A 19342-nucleotide genomic window follows, 5' to 3' on the forward strand; every position below is an offset into this window, starting at 1 on the left:
TTCCATAACAAACAAACATTATTAATTCATAGGTACCATTTATCAGGCTGAAGTCGTTTTCCTTACAAAAGATATGCAGCGACGTCCCAGGCAACAAAAATGTAAAAAGTGGTAGAAATATTATTTATTTATTTATTGTTTAATAATTGTTTAATAAATTACTGTCCGAAATTACTTTCAATATTAAACTACAAATTAAAACTACTCCTCTTTCTGCAAAATTCTAATAAATTGGTAGCCAATTGAAGAGTAAATCATGTTGAGTTATGAAATTACCCCCCCTCTATTAAAGTGCCAACACAAGACAACATGTTGCATTTCTTATGATACTTTTGTTTTCAATATGTCACATTACAAAAAAATTAATACAATTTAGCTAGAAATAACTATAATTTTGATTTTACACGAAAGTATTTTTTTAGAAAACTGAACAAGTTGGCATTTCTGGTAATCTAAAAAAAGTATGCTATGAAATTTGCAAATTTTTATCTCTTTCATTAAAATTTTAAATTTTAATCGTCACCACTTTTTGCTATTTTAGTCGCCCGTAGCAAATCTGAAAATGCATACTATTTTAAAAAAAACTTTATTTGTAAAATTTATATTTTACATAAATTTTAATTTCGTTAAAAACTTAGCGTCTCTACTCTAAGCATATCGCATTTAATAAATGTATGTGTCAGCAATACATTTGGATGGTGGATACTGAAAATAAAAAAAGGAAATTATTTCGGAATATAGCTAATTCATTGAAATGGTTGGGAAAAGTTTATATATTTTTTTTAAAGTTGTGATAGTAATTTTCTTCCCACTTAAAAAAAGAAAACGGTAAAACTTGGCAGGTATGATATTCGCATGTTTGAATTGCTTGTTTATCATTGTATTTAAGAGATTTACGAAGGCGTCAACTTTCGAGTGTTAGTGTTTTTATGGATGATTCTTGGTACAGTAAATTTGATTTATAACGCTATCACTGTCCACTACTTTTAAATAATTCAAAGGCTTTTGTGACGCCCCACTTAATTGCAATTCAGCATTATAAAAATTTAACAAAAATAATCGAAAGTCTGCATCCATTATTTTGTAGTTTTCTACTACTTTGTAAAATATGTTGTCAAAACTGGCATCTCAAGATTTAACTTTTAAAATGTTGATTTTTTATATTGAAATATAAATATTATAAGCACTAAGAAAAAAAAATCATTAATCATCGGAACAATATAGTATCTAAGAAAAATTAAAGATTCTAATTTTAGGATATAGCTTTATTATAACTACAAAGCTACAACGTGGCGACATTCTTTATTCATTGCAATTATCTAGAAATATCCAATTATATATTTTTATTAATTTTATTTTTAAAATGGTAAAATTATGCAACGCATTTTTTTTTTACGTTATTCATATCGAGAGGCAATGTTTTTCGTTTGTGAATTAAATATTTTTTATAGTTTTAGTTGCCAACTCTACCAGTTAATTCGTAACATTTTATTTTTAACCTCTAAATATCTGACTCTCTTATTGAAAGCTAGAAAACTTTGAAACTACATTTTTAAAATTTCCAAGAAGCGAGAAATATGAAAAGAATGAAGTAAACCTTCTTACAATTTTTAAGAATAAATCAAAACATTATGGTAAAAATGGACTGATTGCCATAAATAATCTCTAATGGACCCATACAACGAAATAATCAATTAAAAAAGTTTATCGCTGAAAAAAAAATTTATTTCACACGAAATATAAAAATAAAAATTGACTTCAGGTACTTGACAGAAACTGTACAAAAATCAATAAATAGATTGTTTCGTGGTAGGTTAAAAAGAGAATTTTTAGATTTAATACGTCAAAACGCTTACGTTTAGCTCAACGTTTTCAACTAACTCAACGGCAGTACAAGTTAACAGCTATGAACTCGTTTCTAGGTCAATCATCATTCTTAAGTTATCATCTAAATGATTCCACTGCTGCGATCCAGGGGGTTATTCGCGCTCTGAAGCAGCGATAAATAGCGGAGTTGTAAATCTGCGCATGTAACTTAGAGAAAGTGAAAGGTGAAAATAAAAGACATAGCCAGATTCACATAAGGAAAAGCAGTAATACGACTGTATTTCGTGTTATCATCGACAGCAAGCAATTCCATACCAGGTAGTTGATTGAAGTCACTGGTAGAGCATTCTCTGCAAGTAACTTAGCATTGTTACAAAATTGTAAAAAATCACGATGCTACTATGTGTATAATTTTTTTAATATTGTTTTATGAATCAAAGGGATCAAAAATAAACAGTTTAATTAGGAAATTTGCAAGAATGTCGTGTAATTCTATCATAATTTGGGGAGAAAATAATGCCTAATGTGTTTCTTATTGTGCATCTTAATTTTTCTTATTCAGCATGGAGACATGTTTGCCGACTTGGTGATAATTTTGGAAACTTGACAATCATTCGGGCGATAAAATGATAGTTTTCGAAACTTCATGTTTCTGAGCGATAAGACTAATTAAGCGCCACGGGATTCTACCCTCTGTAGAAGAGAGTTAGTTTTTTTAGATAGGAAGGGTGGTAAGTGAAAAAAAGCATAAGTTAATATTAAGTAAATAGATTTTTTAAGATAGTTCTTTCGCATCTGAAATCAAGTTGCAATTTGCAATTAAATATAAAGTTTAAGACCCAGGTGGCACAGCCTGATTTGGCTTTTTTAGACAATTTTTTAAATCATTGGAAGAAGGCCAATGAGGCGATAGTTCTCAGAAGATGAAACAACCTTGCCTTTCTTAGAAAAAAATATAATATCTGATTCCCCCCCCCCCCTGTTTGGGACGGTATTTATTTTTCAGGCAAGAATGGAAAATGTGTGTGATGAAAACTGATTTATTTATTTATTTTTTTAAAATTTTGATCATTAGATTTTAAAGAAGATATCAGTAACAGAAAATAAAATTTTTAAAGAAAACTATTTTATTACTTACCGCCGGTAATAGTTTTACTTTTCGCGTGTTTCGCAATATTTCGAGGAATTTTCATGCTGATCGAAACATTTTATACTCAGTTATAAAAATCATTTATCCAAGATTATTCTACGCTAAAAGTAGCCTTAAATAATTATTTATAATTTATTATTATTTTTGTGAAAACGCTTCAGAAAATTATAAATGTTAAGGTATATGAATCATTAAATAATTTTAAGAAATGTAACTTCAAATAAAAAAAAAAATACTGTTTCCTTTAACGTGACAAGTGCTGAGATAGAAATGAAGAAATTCAAATTTTCGAAACTACCGTTACAAAAAATAAAATATATTTAATCTAGTTTTTACTTCTGCAACAAAAGTGTTGTAACTAAACAAAAATGATTCCCTTATTAAAAGTATCTGACAGCAATACATTTGACTGGTGGATACTGACAATAAAAAAAGGAAATTTTTTTGAATATTGACCGTTTCATTGCAATGTTTAGAGAATTATTTATTTTATAAAGTTGTGATAGCAATATATAATAAAAGGACTCTTTTTGAGTTCAGAAGATTGGTTGATAAGTATTCTTCTTTTAGAACTGAAAGTTTCTTGTTTTCGTATCGCTCTTGAACAGGCTTCTCAGCAATAAAAATGTGGTTTAATTATAAAAACAAATGCAGATATCTAGATCTATCTGAAAGTACTGTTCGTTAAAAAACAGGCATCATTTTCAGATATGGAAATGGTGCACTCTTTCACGCTATAATGAATTACAATGTTTTTTTTTTTCTAAAACATTAGGTTTTTGATCGGAATTTCTGATATTTTTTCGTCGCTGATTTCACAATCGGTTTCACTCTACAAGATACAGTTTTCTGCAAATTAATTACCTACTCTCCTGAATTTTCAAAATTTAATTTGTTTGCCTATTAAGAGCTTCGACTTCTCTGCTACGTAGAAAGTGGCAGGAAGAAGGAGATAATACATGTACGTTCTCAATGCGATAAATTATGCTGGTCTGTAATGGAAAAAAGAATCAATATTACTTTTTTTCCATAACAAACAAATATTATTAATTCTTAGGTACCATTTATCAGGCTGAAGTCGTGTTCCTTACAAAAGTCACGCAGCGACGTCACAGGCAACTAAAATGTAAAAAGTGGAAGAAAATTTTGTGTTTGTTTATTATTTGTTTAATAACACTATGAGATACATTTCAAATTGTTATAGTTGAAGATTTAAGGAAAACCATTCTCGGAATCCACTCTCAATTGTAAACTAACAAAGTGAAAAACAACTCCGCTTTTTTAAAAATTCTTATAAATTGGTAGCGAATTGAAGAGTAAACCATGTTGAATTAGGAAAATTACGCCCACTCTTTAAAAGTGTCACCACGAGACAACAGTAATAATTTTGCATTTCTTATGATTCTTTATAAACTGCTGTTTGTAGAAAATGCAACACCATGAAGGAATCATCAGAATCAAATGAAATTCGCAGCAAATGTCAATTATAGGATATTATGCAAATTAATAAAGTTTCAGAGCCATCGCGCGTGCGTGGCGCGCGCAGCGCCCTCTGAATTGATGCTGAAAGCGTATAAATAAAGTGCTGTAGCGGGACGTTGAAAATAGTCTATGATTATTTGTTAGTGGCAAACGTTTAGTGAGACCTGAGTATGCCTCCACGACGGAAGAATAAGAAATTCAAGCAACTTACGGAGTTTGAACGAGGGAGGATAATCGGCCTTCGAGAAGGAGGATTTTCCTATCGCGCAATAGCAGCTCGTATGCAGCGGAACAGTTCCACAGTGATGCGAGTTTGGAAGCAGTGGACCGACGAGCACCGAACAACTCGAAAAACAGGCACTGGACGACAGAAGGTGACGTCAGAGCGCGATGATCGACACCTGCTCCGCATGGCGGTGAATGATCGCACAGCTTCCTCCAGGCAGCTGGCAGCACATTGGTCTACTGCTACAGGTGTACAATTGTCGGCTTCGTCAATTCGTCGTCGTCTGCTGCGCCGTGGATTGCGTGCAAGGGTGCCATTATACAGGATTCCCCTCACGGCGGATCATCGACGGCTGCGTCGGCAGTGGGCTCTTGAGCACAGAGACTGGCGAGCTGATTGGCACCAAGTTGTCTTTTCAGATGAATCACGCTTCAATTTGTGGACCCATGATGGCCGTGTTCGTGTTAGACGTTATGCCGGTCAACGCTGCCTTCCTGAGTGTATTATTGAACGACATAGTGGTCGAACACCCGGAGTTATGGTCTGGGGTGCGATTTCGTATCATGGACGATCCAATTTGATACGAATTGAGGGTAATCTCAATAGCAACAGATACGTCCGTGAAGTGCTACAGCCCGAAGTCGTTCCTTTCCTTCAAGGCATCCCTGGAGCTATCTTTCAGCAGGATAATGCACGCCCACATGTTGCGCGGACTGTTAGAGACTTCTGTTCAGCACAACGCATGCAACTTCTTCCTTGGCCTGCTTATTCGCCGGATATGTCGCCTATTGAGCACGTGTGGGATATGGTTGGTCGGCGTCTCACTCGTGATCCGCGTCCTGCAGTTTCCAAAGACGAACTTTGGTTGCGCATACAAGCGATATGGAATTCTCTTCCTCAAGCAGATATTCAACATCTGTTTGACTCCATGCCACGTCGTATAGCAGCACTTATTGCAGCGCGTGGTGGCTGCACCAAATACTGATTTCGGACGCTTAATTTGTTTCTTTTGTTTTGAAAATTTCATCATTTATTTGTATCAGTACAAGTCGTTTCTGCATTAAATTTCATTTGATTCTGATGATTCTTTCATGGTGTTGCATTTTCTACAAACAGCAGTTTATTTTCAGTATGTCAAATTAAAAAAAAAAAAAAAACTTAACTGAAAATAACTTTAATTTTGATATTGCAGGAAAGTAGTTTCTTACAAAGCTGAGCAAGTTGGCATTTATTGCAATCTGAAAAAAATATCCTACAAAATTTATAAATTTTTATCTCTTTTATTAAAATTCCAAAATTTCATCGTCACCTTTTTTTGCTATTTTAGTCACCCATGGCAAACCTGCAAATGCATACTATTTAAAAAAAACATATTTTGTTTTTGTAATAAATAATTTATAACAGTCTCATAATTAGCATTTAATGTTTAGTTTTACCTTTATCTAGCTTTTATTTTGTTTTTGTTCCAAAAAAATAAAAACTCTGGATAACATATGAAAAAATGATCGGAATTAGTGTTCAGAACCGATCTTAATGATTCAAGGGCCAATACTTAAATTTGCGTTAATTAATTGCACTCATTAATTAGCGCAGCAGACAATATTTTTAGAAACAACATCAGTCATATAACCGCACATTTTTTTACCAAGTTTCTTTTTCATCGAATTCTAATTCTGTCCAATTCCCGCAGCATGGTCAGGAGAGCGATCAAAAGTTAAGTTCTCTTAGTTATGATTTTACTTTTTGCATGTTTCGCAATATATCGACGAATTTTCTAGCTCTTTGAAACATATTATACACAGTTTTAAATTTCGCATACCCAAAGATTATTCTATGCAAAAATTATCCTCAAAAAGTTAGTTATAATTATTATTATTTTTGTGAAAACGTTTCAAAAAATTTTGAATTTTAACACTAGGTTTACGGGACACGTCATTTTGACGGATCTCGACTTTTGTAAGGAAAATTATAAAACCCGTTTGAATTTTTATTTTATCTCATGTAATGACTTTTAACCATTGATCAGAATAAATATATATTAAATGCTATTTACCTCAAAAGCGTTGAAATATTGAAATTCTCTATGAGGTATACCTATTTCTACGGATATCCGTTAATTTGACGCGATCATAATTTAGACAAAAGTTTAAGTAAACAAGCAATTATCACATCAATAATAAATAGGAATGTACCGACAATACTTCGATTCGTTACCTCAAATAAAACAAGTGATAAACAACTGTTGCTGATAAGCAATAATAGAAAGAACAAACGCAGAATGTCAATTGATGTCAGAGTGTCAGATTTTGAAGGTAGGTTTCAGTTGCTTAGTTTGAGCATTGAAACATAAAATACTAGAATATTTCATAAATATATATCTCATATCTTCATTTTTTTTCTTATAGTATACATATACATTGGTTTCTAAGTGCAGAGATGCCAACTGCTCCGGACACGCGAAAAAAATTTAAAAAATGGTAAATAACAACAAAATAGATTTTGTAATATGAAGTGGTGAATTATATATGCCTGCGAATTATTTATAAATAGTGGTGTATAAAAATCTACTAAATTGAATTTATTAAATTAAGAATTACAATTCTTTCATACGTCAAATTGACGTGTGTCCGTAGAGATAGGTATATAAGAAACGTCCGTAAACTTAGAGTTAAGGTGCTTGAATTATTAAATGATTTTAAGACACGTAATATTATATAAATAAAAAAAAATACTGCTTCCTTCTACGTGACAAATGCTCAGATAGAAATGAGGTAGTTCAAATTTTATAAACTACCGTTTCAGAAAATAAAATACATTTAATATTGATTTCAATTTAGTTGTAACTTTCTGCAGAGGCCCAATGCAGCGCATGCTTAAAAAATGAATCTGTCAGCAATACATTTGGCTGGTGGATACTGAATATTCAAAAAGAAAAAATATTTCTGAATACTGCTTATATCATTTAAATTTATAGAAAAAGTCAATTTATTTATTTTCAAATTTTTTTTAAAATTGTGATAATAAATAGGACTTCTCTTAAATTCAGAAGATTGGCTGATAAGTATTCTTCTTGATAGTCTGAAAATTTCTTCTGTTCTCCTATCGCTCTAGAACAGGCTTCTCAAAAATTTAAAAGTGATTCAATTATAAACAAAAATATGGATAATTAGGTCTGTCTGTACGTTCTGTTTGCGAAAAAACATGTATCATTTTCAGATATGCACAAGGTGCATGTATTCACGCTATAATGAATTTCAATTGTTTTTTCTAATGCATTTGATTTTTGACCAGAAAATTGGATATTTTTTCGTTGCTGAATTACAATTCGCAATCGGTTTCACTCTACAAGATACAGTTTTTGTGCAATTTAATTATATGTTTCTATCCAGAATTTTTTAAAATTTGTGTGCCTAATAAGATTTCCCACTTTTCTGCTATGTGGAAAGGGGTAGAAAGATGGAGATAATTCATTTACGCTTACGATGCGATAAATTATGTTAGTTTAGCACGGAAAAAATAATCGATATTAATTTTTTCCCTTTGCAAACAAATATTATTAATTAATAGGTACCATTTATCAAGCTGAAGTCGTGATCCTTATAAAAGACAGGCAACTGAAATGTAAAAAGTGGTAGAAATTTTGTTTATTCATTATTTATTTAATACCACTATGAGAAACATTACAAATTGTTCTCGTTGAAAATTGAAGGAAAATCATTCGCGGAATCTACTTTCTATAGTAAATTAGAAATAAAAACTACTCCGGTTTCTGCAAAATTCTAAGAAATTGCAGAGCTGCCGACTTGCTCCGGGCAGCAAGTAAAGTCGCTTAGAAACCGTTTGACAGATGACTCCAATTCAGCATGCTTTCTTCTTAGACTAACAACTTACAACCCTAATATAATTCATGTGTCATCTAACATGCCATAATGCTTTATGTGTCATAAATCACACTGATAGGCCTAATAGCGAGACGGAAAAGAGAAAATACTGGTAACAGAACTATTTCAATAATAGATAATTTTCGGGAGGAGTAAATCAATTCTTAACAATAAATAATTCACTGCTCTTAATTTTTTCTCGGTGAAGAAGCAATTCAATATCTAAATTTTAACTGTTAAAAAAATTCGGTAGTTACGGATATTTTATTATTCCCCACAAAAAGGTAAAAATTAAGTCTATTTGTTACCAGTTTTTACTTTTCTTCGTCTTGATATATATGGACTTTCTGCCCTTTACTCTGATGTTACTTTAAGTTGAATTACGCGTATAAATGAGACATTGGAAAATGTATTTTTTTCGTAGTAAATAGTTTTGAGTTGAAAGTATTTAGTATTATATTTTATACTAAATCGTATTATCCCTATATCCCGTATTATCCCTATATTCAAGAAGTCAAAATCATTTCACGGCACGTCTATGACTTCAGTAAATATCTTTTTTGAGAAAAAATGTCACGTTGATACATGAAGATTCGACAAAGGGATAAAATTGTGCAAGAAAATTTTTATTTTTGCGATATTCATATGGAGAAGCAATGTTTTTCTTTTTTTAACAAATAAAATTCTATACTTTTAGTTGCCAACTCTACCAGTTAATCCTTAACATTTCAGTTTTAACCTCTAAATACCTGACTCTCTTTCCGTAAGGCGGCTAAGAGTTAAGAGAAAACTTTGAAACTACATTTTTAAAATTCCCAAGAAGCAAGAAATATGAAAAGAAAGAAGTGAACTTTTTTACCCATTTTGAGAATAAATAAAAACATTATAGTAAAAATGGAGTGTTTGCAATAAATAATCTCTAATGGACCCATACAAAGAAATAATCAATTCAAAAAGTTTATCTTTGCAAAAAAATTTATTTCACATAAAATATAAATTGACTACAAGTAATCGACAGAAACTGGACAAAATTCAATAAATAGATTGTTCTTGAAAAATAGTGTTCATGGTCCATTCTTTAGAAGAATAGGCATTTGAAACACGCCTGAAAAAATAAAAATAAAATATTATAAATGTCATGAACTTCTCATAAAGCAATGCATATACACTGTAACGATCAATTTCACCTCTTCAATGAATAAAAACTTAGTTAACATAAATTTTTTAAATTGGAAATAATTTTTGACTTATTTGTGCCTAGCGACCTTTTAAAATCAGGATTCTCATTTTCAGAAACAAAAAAGTGGTAGAGTTACATAATTTATTTTGTAGAAACAACAATAGTTTCATCTATCATAATAAATTACTGAAATAAATAAATCTTCTAGCAGAATGTATATTTATATACATACTAGCTCAAAGCTTTTTGAAAAAAAAACTGGAAAATAATAAAATTATCAACTTAGAATAAATTAATCTAGTTGCCACTTTTTTATTCAGTTGTTGTCGTATGTCATGAAAGCAATGAGTGCGATTCTTCTTGATTTCCACTGGCGCCATCTATGAGAATTCGACTCTCATAGATGGCGACTCTCATTATGGTTGTAGCACAAGTCGAGAATTCGACTTGTGCTACAACCATACATTACACGAGTTTAGGGGGGGGACCCATTCATACATCAATTCAATCATCCAGAGCTTGACTTGATAGGAAAATATTCGAAGTATCTGCCTGCGAGGAAGAGTACCGAGAGAAGGAAGTTTATGATCGGATTGCGCCTGTAAGATTCTGAAATTAATTCTTTGTCTAAGATAAGATTAAAAATCTGCAGCGTTCGAGTTTAGGGCGTTGTGGTAAAAAAACTGGAAGTTGGCTTATAAATTCATAAACAGTATCTAATTTTAGGTCTTTTCTTAATGCTTTATTTCTAATATATAAAGATGCTACTGTCATTCTTCTGATGATTTTGCTTTAAATGGTTTCAATCTTATTTATTTTGGTTTTATTTAGGCAGTTCCATGAAGGGCTTGCGTGCGTGATGATCGGCCTAATGCAAGTAATATAGAGCAGAAGTTTGAGATTCAGTGGTAGACTCGAATTAGAATTTAGTATCCGCCTTAACCCCTTGGGGACGGGTGATTTCGCACAAAATCAGAAACACGATGCAATTAAATAAAAAAACGGTAACTTAAATGTAGTCGTTGCTATTTTGACAGACTTACTTTGCTTTTACTTTAATTATTGTTAGTTTAATCATATATATAATCAATGTTAATTCAAAGTATAACTAAATAGTTTTATTTTGAACTAAGTAATGGTGAATTAATTAAATCAAACAATTATAACTCCGCCCACAAATAAAATGCTAAAGAATTACTTTGATTACCAGTTTTATCTTTTTACCCTGGTTGATACGGTTTTATGCTGGCACGTATTTGTGACAGTCGGCGCGAAAGGGTTAAGCTAGAGAAGGCCGTCATGGCTCTTTTGCTGATTTTCTCAATATCATCCACGTCATCATCATCATCATCATCGAAATATAGCTGGGCGCCTGGGGCCGTTAGCGGCCTTTTTCCCATTCATCTTGTATTTAATCTTTAAGGTGGTTCTTTCTGGTAATTGGAATAAAAGGAAATTAAATATTTTGCATTTTAGTTAAAATTATGTCACTACAAAAATGAGCTGCAATCGGCCTGAGGTTTATGTCTTCTCTGAAGTTTTCTAAAGTAAAAATTTCGTTGAATCCTGCGGTGTCACAATATATGGTCTTTTCAAAAAATCTAAAGTTTTGCTTTGCAATGTGATGATCTAAAAGATCTATGTTGAGGTCGCGATGTATGTTTTTATTGCGGATAAACCATCTTGCTTTTGTTATTTTCCTGAGGATTTTATTCTGGCTTATTTTGAGTTTTTTAAGGAATGATGTGGAGATGTTGCACCAAGCTGGAGATGAATATCATCCACGGCAGGGCTGAAAATGCATATATATCAAGACGGACAAGAGTAAAATCTGGTAGCAAATAAATTTCATGTTTAGATTTCTTTCGGGAATAATTAAATATCCATCCCCGAGATAAAATTAATGGAAATGAATTGCTTATTATCAAGAATATATTTACCCCTCACGAAAATTATCTATAATTGTGACAATTCAACTGCCATTTTTTCTCTTTTTCGTCTCAATTTAAGGCCTGATTCGTAATTTTGAACTGAACCAGAGAATGGTCAATCTCCAATTTAGTGCACAAAGAGTATCGATTCGAACTCTCGTTCTCACGAACGTGTGTCCAGCGCCCTGCCAACCAGGCTATCCCGGCTTTTACATATAGTTATTTTCCATATATAGTCCCTTTTTTGCTACGGGGCATTACTATGTGAAATAGTTTTAAATGGTGCTTTGTAAAATTTAAAATGTTAATAAATTCTGAAACGCTTTATAGCATTTTTTTTTGTTAACTCTTGAAAAAGAAAAATGTTTTTACTTAAAATATTAATAATTTGAAATGTAAGCTATAGTATTAATTAAGATTGAATAATCAAAGATTGAATTTCTACCACTTCTTACATTTTTAGCCGTCTGTGGCATCCCTTAGATCAAATTTTATTTCAGTCGCGGGTCTACTCTAAAATCGGAAAGGCAACACAGATCGTTAAATTTTTATCTCGCGCTTACTATTGCATTTTGTACTTTGAAATATGGGAGTACAGATTTTACTGTATAACCCAACAGCGAAGAAAATTAAGAAGCTGTTAATAATTAAGAAACACTTATCTAAAAATAGTGTTAGTTTTTTTTTTCTTTATATCAAGCTTTCTGCCGTCTACCACTTAGTTTTAAAAATGCACTTTGCATTTATTCAGATTCAAATAGAAATATTTTTATAATTAATAAATATATCACAGTAAACATATTTATCTTGTTTCCACCAAATGAAATTAGCAATCATACACTATTGCAAACGCTAGGCATAAATAGGCTAATTTTTAATTTTTTTGAAATTAATCTTTCATCTAATTTCTCAACGCAGGCTGTCATTTAAGTTCACACCAATTTTCAATTCTTATTTTTGTTATTATTTATAATTTTTTCTCGTTATTAATTTGATAATTTATTTATTTATATATTTAAATTAGTTGAAAGTATTGTAGCCCTATATGAACCATTCATGTGCCTTAAGTTGTGGAAACTTAATTTAAATTACTCTAGCATGCCTTTATCGCAAAAGTACTTTTCTTCATACAAAAAAATTGAAGAATAATATCATGTTTTCTTCTATTGCTTTTATCACCTTTACGGGTGCGATCATTCTATCTCTAATTGTGTCAAATACAGTATATTTCAATATTTAAGTAAAAAATAATTTTGATTAAAAAAAAAGCAGATTAAAATTCCCAGTTTTTAAAAATTAGGAAACTTTAATGTTTTTTAAGATATACTGTATAAAGAATTTCAAGGAACAACACATCAGGTAATAGCGAGGGTGGATTTTTTTTATCTAAGTTTATCGATATCTGAACATATATGGCAGTACTTTTACTTTCGTTACTTGTACCGCCGGTACAAGTAAAAAGTACGTACTTTTACTTGTACTTCGTTACTTTTTAAATTTAGTACTTTTACTTGTACTTTCGTTACTTTTTAGGGAAAAAGTACAAGTATTTGTAACAGAAATATCGAATGAAGTCGTTACTTTTTTCTAAAAGTCGGTAAGTTTTCTAAAAGAAAAAAAAACTAAATTAAAAAAAAATGCTTATGTTTTTTTAATTTATAAAATTAATTTGCAATGTACATGCATTCACAGCTAACTTCGTGTTTAAATATCTTCTGTTTCATCTTATACTGCACATTCAATTATTTTTTACTAACTCAAAGATCACAAAGCTATCTGAAATCCCGTGTTTGCTTTGTTTATGTTTATGCTTTTAAAACGCGTTTCTAAAGAGTAAAACAATTTTAAATCAATGGTAATTTAAACAAATAAAAATTATAAACTAAAAATTAAAATCAATAGATAAAATTTCTTTTTCGTGCAAATCCATAAAAAGTTTGATATTAAAATTATATTTGATTTTAAAATTATATTATACGATTATATTATTAAATTATATTATAATATTCCTCCGAATTTAAAAATAAATTAATATCCATAACCTTCAAAATTAAAAATAATTAAATAAATAACAACAATTTTGCAAAAACATTAAAGAACATAAGAATATTATTGAATAAAATTTTAGGTGACTTTGAATTTTCGATTTCCTAGAAATGTACTTTTAAATCGTTACTTTCCTTGTTTAGTACTTGTACTTTTACTTGTACTTCTTACTCGTTACTTTTTAAAATAAGAACTTTTTACTCGTTACTTTTTTTAAAAATACTTGTACTTTTACTCGTTACTTTTTAAAAGTGCCATATATGTATCTGAATTTCCTCAATTCCGACGTTCAAAAAACAGGCGATCGGGGGTTAAAACTTCAGACTTTGCAAAAAATTCCCGCAGTGAACTGATCGTAAAGACATGGTTTACAGTAGAACACCGAATTCAAGCATCACTGGGCGAGGTTAGAAAGCGGGTGGGTTACCACTTTGATCAGCCTGTGTAGGGACCGATGGTGCGCGGTACCAGTCCTCGTTCAACTGTTCAACCGTAAAGTGCTCGACTTCGTGCGCAGCCTGTCCGACCACCAAAGTAAGGGAACCTTCCTTTCTGCAGAGATTCAAAAGCGCGATGGCATTACTTCGGATCATCTTCAGGGATGTTTCCCAGACTGTCGCCGATAGCCCATTCCGCTGCTCTAGTGTGACGTAAATAAAAAACCTACCACCATACTCTCAAAAATGCTATTGCAGTTTCTGCTATCAAGACAGGAAATCATATAGCAATGACCAAAACATTGCTCAACACACCATTTTAATAACCCTGAACTTTCAGCTGTCTCCCCTTTTTTAATTGGTTTCAACCACAAATGACACGAAATTCATATCTTCAATTTCGGGACACCTTATAAAAGCCTAAAATAATAAACTTTTCTGACTGAACTTACCAATATTTTGCTAATGGTATCCATATCCATAAAGTGGAGAGTAGCTGTATCCTTGCTGCTTTCCTCCGTGGCTGTATCCGTATTTATCAAAAAGAGATTTGCTGTGAGTTTGGACTCCGTGAGAAGACTTTGCTGCACTACTATGAGCTCCTTGACTTTCTACTGATTGAGAGCCATGAGAACCAATATTATGGTGGTTTTGCTTCGCTTGGGTGGCTTGGCTGCTTGATTGGCCGGAATTGGTTGCGTCAATATCATGATAACCATTTGCTCTATCGAATGAGTAAGATTTCTCGAACCCACTACCTGTATCCTGGGAATAAGATCCAACGTTACTATAAGTACCTTGCTGGTTATGCTGAGTTCCATGAGTACCGCGACTGTTGTGTGCTCCTAAGTGGTGTTGTCCATTAGCTGAGGCAGCATTGTTAGCATGGCTAAGTTTGTCTGCTTGGTAACCTTGATTGTATTGTGTGTGACCGGCCGCTTGTTGACCATGTGCTCCGTGTTTGTATGCCTCCGATGAACTTTGGTGAGCAGCAGGTTCTGATTGGACGTAAGTGACTGGTACGGGGCTGTATTGCTGTGGTGCGTGTTGTTGATGAACAGGGTATTGCTGCTGTGGCTGTTGTTGATGAACAAGATATTGCTGCTGTGGTTGTTGTTGATGAGCAGGGTATTGCTGATGTTGTACTGGTTGACGCTCGTATTGGACCGGTTGGTATTGTACTGGTTGTCGCTGGTATTGGACTTGTTGGTATTGTTGAGGAGCTGCATGCTGTGGGGTGGGACCGTACCCTACACTGCATACTGTTAGCACCAAAGTGCTCAGAATACTCAAAGTTATCTAAAAAAAATATTAAATCTTAGTTTACGTCAGCTTATACAGTTACATCAATAACTCTTCATGAAATAATATAAATAGTTTGCATATTGTGAATACTTGGACGTTTGTAAATTTTTGATCCATTGGTATATTTGTATAATTTTGGTATATTTTCATAAGTGATTGCACTCACTTACAGATTATTTATTGAGATTCAACATTTACAAAGTCTAATTTATACCCATTACTTGGTTATAAGTTCGCCTTAACTGGTTTAGCCATATGCATTTTTTGTAAAAATTTCTGACAAAAAAAAATTCAACCAGCTAAGGAATTAATAAAGTTTCCGAAAATTTGCTTTATTCGACAGTTTGATCAATATTATAGTTAACAACTTATATATCATTTTGACAATTTTAAGGTTCGGAATTTCATTAAAATATAAAATTACTAAATTTATTAAATGAAATACTGATTCAACTTTAGTATAATAAGTTTAATTTTTAACTACATTGGCAAATTTTAAATGAGGGTAGACAAAAATAGACATGTACCTCAAACATTTCTTATTTATTTTCAAAAAGCAGATTCTATTTTGTAAAAGGTGATTTATGTTTTCGACTTCTTTACATGAATGTAATTTTTTTAATGGTTAAGTTAAATCATCTAATAACACCTATTAACACATTGCTTGAAAGATTTTCATTTGCAGGAAAATTTTAAAGGTAAGTTATGCAAGAAAAAATTAGATAAATTTTATTAAATACTTATCATTTATGAGATCATAGCATAATCTGACAGAAGCTATTTCATCATATTTATCTTCTTGAATTTTATGATAAATCAATTAGTAGAAAATATTTATTTTATTGAAAAGTTTAATAAAAATACAATCCTGAAGATAAGTTATGAGGTTGATAGGTTTTAAGATTTAAAAAAGAACACATCCTTAAAGGAAAAATAATATTACAAGAATAATTCTTCAAGTGATCGAAAGGAAAAGGTTTGCGTTACCTGGACAAAGAAATGAGATTTAGCCAAGGTTTTAAAAAAGTAAACTTTACTTTGTGATTTACAAATTTAATGTTTTCATCCTTATACACTTCCTTTGAATTAAATATTTCTTGGTTATTTATTGACGATTTATGTTTTAGAGATTTTTAAATGCAGCTTGCCAATATTTTTTACCGAATATTAACCTTATGCTTACGGCGCTTAATGTGATGATCATGCATTAAAGTATAAACTTTTCTTTATAACTAACATTTTTTTTCTAACAAAGCGTAAGAAATGGACAGCCCTAAAAAATAGTCAAAAATCTCAAAAAAACAAAATTTGATTTGAACGAAAATCTGAAGGATTCAACTATCAAAATTAAAATAAAAAATATTTGTAGAATGCATTAAAAATAAATACTATTTAAACACGTTAATATTTTAAATGAAATAATTTTTAAATCTTAAAATACGCTTCTTTAAAAGCGCTTGTATCCAATACTAAAACAAACATTTACTAATGAAATTTAGAAGTAAATGAAGAAGGAAATAAATATGAAAGAATGAAGTGCTTTACTTATGCATGTTATTTCTTTTAAATACATGCAAAAGCAAGAATCTCAAAAATTGATTTAATATGGCTATAATTAATTTTTGAGAGGAATTAAATAAACTGAAATCAGAGGTAAATCGGGGAGATACCTTTTAGACTCAGAGTAACTTTTTTTACCCAGAAATACGTTTTTAGACTTTTTACAAAAATAACACAAATTCAAATATAGAACAAATGTTGAGTAATGAAAGCTATAAGTAAAAGATTAATTAATTCGTAGTTTCAGAAAGTATTTTTCCTAGTGGTAACAAATGTAATGCATTATTATAATAATTTGAAATAAGCAAATGCACTGCCATCCGATTGCTGGTGGTTATACTATCTCTATCATTGAAAAGTGGTAGTCTACAGAGATAAAATCAAAGTTAAATTTTAAATATTTAGAAGTCAATTTAGCTAAATTTAGTAAACAATATACTATTTTTCTGAAAAAATAATTCGATGAAAAATTTTATATAAAAAATCCATTCATTTTAAAATCTCCTGCTTCAGTTTAATACCACTGGAAAAATATTTCGTTGAAATCTCAAATGTTGAAAGATATCAAATCATATTTTAAGTAAGTCAGGCAGATACTCTTCAAAAAAAATACTTTTTAAACCTGAAACGCACTTTTAGAGCTTATAAATTCAAAACTTAAATAACAAGGCTAACAAATAATACGCTTTTTGTAACATGTTTTATAGAGCGGTAACAAAGTTAATACTGTTATCGCTCTATAAAACACATATATGTATAGACATATATCTAGATGTTTTAATCTATCAATAAATATTTAATTTGAAGAAAATATACATGGGTGCAAAAAATAACCCGATTATATTTTCGTAATTCACAAATGAAAGATAAATTTAAGCATTTCCCAACTGTCTTGAAAATCTTAGCTATCACTCTTTTATTTTATACCTTTCTAAAGCATTCAGCTTTTTGGTACTTTTGTCAACATTTTAAAAGCCCTCAATAATATTATATTCAACAAATTATATTCAGCCCTCAAACGCTTTTAGCAAAATATTTTACAGAGTCGTATACATTTAGGAGCCAAAACTTTCAATATTTTTTGCCAGCATTTTAAAGGCCTCGTCACTTAAAAACTGGAACAAAGTGGCGTTGCATGTGAATTTTTATATCATTTGTATGTAGTGGGGTGGAAAATAAGCTTAAATGAATAAGAAATAATACATTTAAAAAAAAAAACTTAGCTACCACTATAATAAATTTTTGCTAAAAGTGTAGAAAGTTGGCAGCCAAGTTAATCTAAGATAAACCCGGAAGACACTTTTAACCTTTTTAAACCTGAAAAACACTTTTAGAGCGTGTATAAATCCGAATCAAAAACAAATTACTTACTTGGAATTTCATGTCTGCTTTTGAAAATGAAACATCAGCCAGAAACTCTTTTTATAATATGAAATTGAACCTTCACAACTTATTGGCGATCGAGATGAAATTCTCACTAATGAAAAGTGGGTTGGTGAAACCTTGAACTGGTAAATCAGTTGAAATTGAATGTTTAACCCAGAACTTATACTAATCAAGGAAAGAGAAATCGGCCTCAGGTCACTTTTACTTTCTGACCTCAGAAGAGCAACTTTTTTCCGAAGGTCGGATGCGAGTTGTGGATTCTTATGTTTGCAATAATGTTTCAAATCGATTAGTTTTTTTTTAAAATTGATTTCACTCTAATTAGATTCCGAAGGCCCAGTATATTAAGAAATATTTTTCTAAATTTCTATTAAGAAACATTTTTTTTCCTAATATTCTAATAAAAAAGTAGGATTATTTATTTAATTGTGGATTTTGAAAATATTTTTCTCCTTTGAAAAGACTGGAATTTTTTTTGACGAAGGTAAACTGAAGGTAAATTTTCAATAATCTATATTATTGATGGAATCTAGAATTTCCTTCTACCAAATTACTTATTTTTTTCCCGGTTTTTAGTCGTAAATGTGTTATAAATATTAAAATGGTGGGAAATATTATGCTTTAAAATAATTCGCAAATATTTTTCACATTTAAAAACACTGCAATTTTTAAAATGGAAATAAAAATAATTAAAAAATCTAAATAATTAGATTTAAGATGATTTAACAAATTAGTTTTAACTTCTTGCATATCTGCATATGCCTTAGCATATCTGCAAAGTTTACAGTTTGAACTGGATTTTCTCAAACATACGTGATTCGATATTAATAAATGTTTCTACTTCTATGCATCTTTAATCGTTTTTCCCGCATACAATTTCTTTTTTCCGGTAAAAAGTGTAAGCGGGAAAAACGATTCGGTTGAATAGGCC

The 19342-nt window shown here is 30.9% G+C and overlaps 1 protein-coding gene across 1 annotated transcript; it reads right to left on the reverse strand.

The window, feature by feature from the left end:
- Positions 1–9529: 9529 nt before the first annotated feature.
- On the reverse strand, positions 9530–18534 carry LOC107447513 (uncharacterized). The gene is made up of 3 exons (XM_016062442.4): positions 18397–18534; positions 14613–15459; positions 9530–9671 (listed from the first exon to the last, which is right to left on the reverse strand). The coding sequence occupies exons 1-2, from the start codon at positions 18406–18408 to the stop codon at positions 14623–14625; spliced, it is 849 nt and encodes a 282-aa protein (XP_015917928.1). The 5' UTR covers positions 18409–18534; the 3' UTR covers positions 9530–9671; positions 14613–14622.
- Positions 18535–19342: the final 808 nt, after the last annotated feature.

The sequence above is a fragment of the Parasteatoda tepidariorum genome, chromosome 4, assembly GCF_982258835.1.
Source record: "Parasteatoda tepidariorum strain Cologne lab strain chromosome 4, Ptep-v5.0, whole genome shotgun sequence".
NCBI lineage: Eukaryota > Metazoa > Arthropoda > Arachnida > Araneae > Theridiidae > Parasteatoda > Parasteatoda tepidariorum.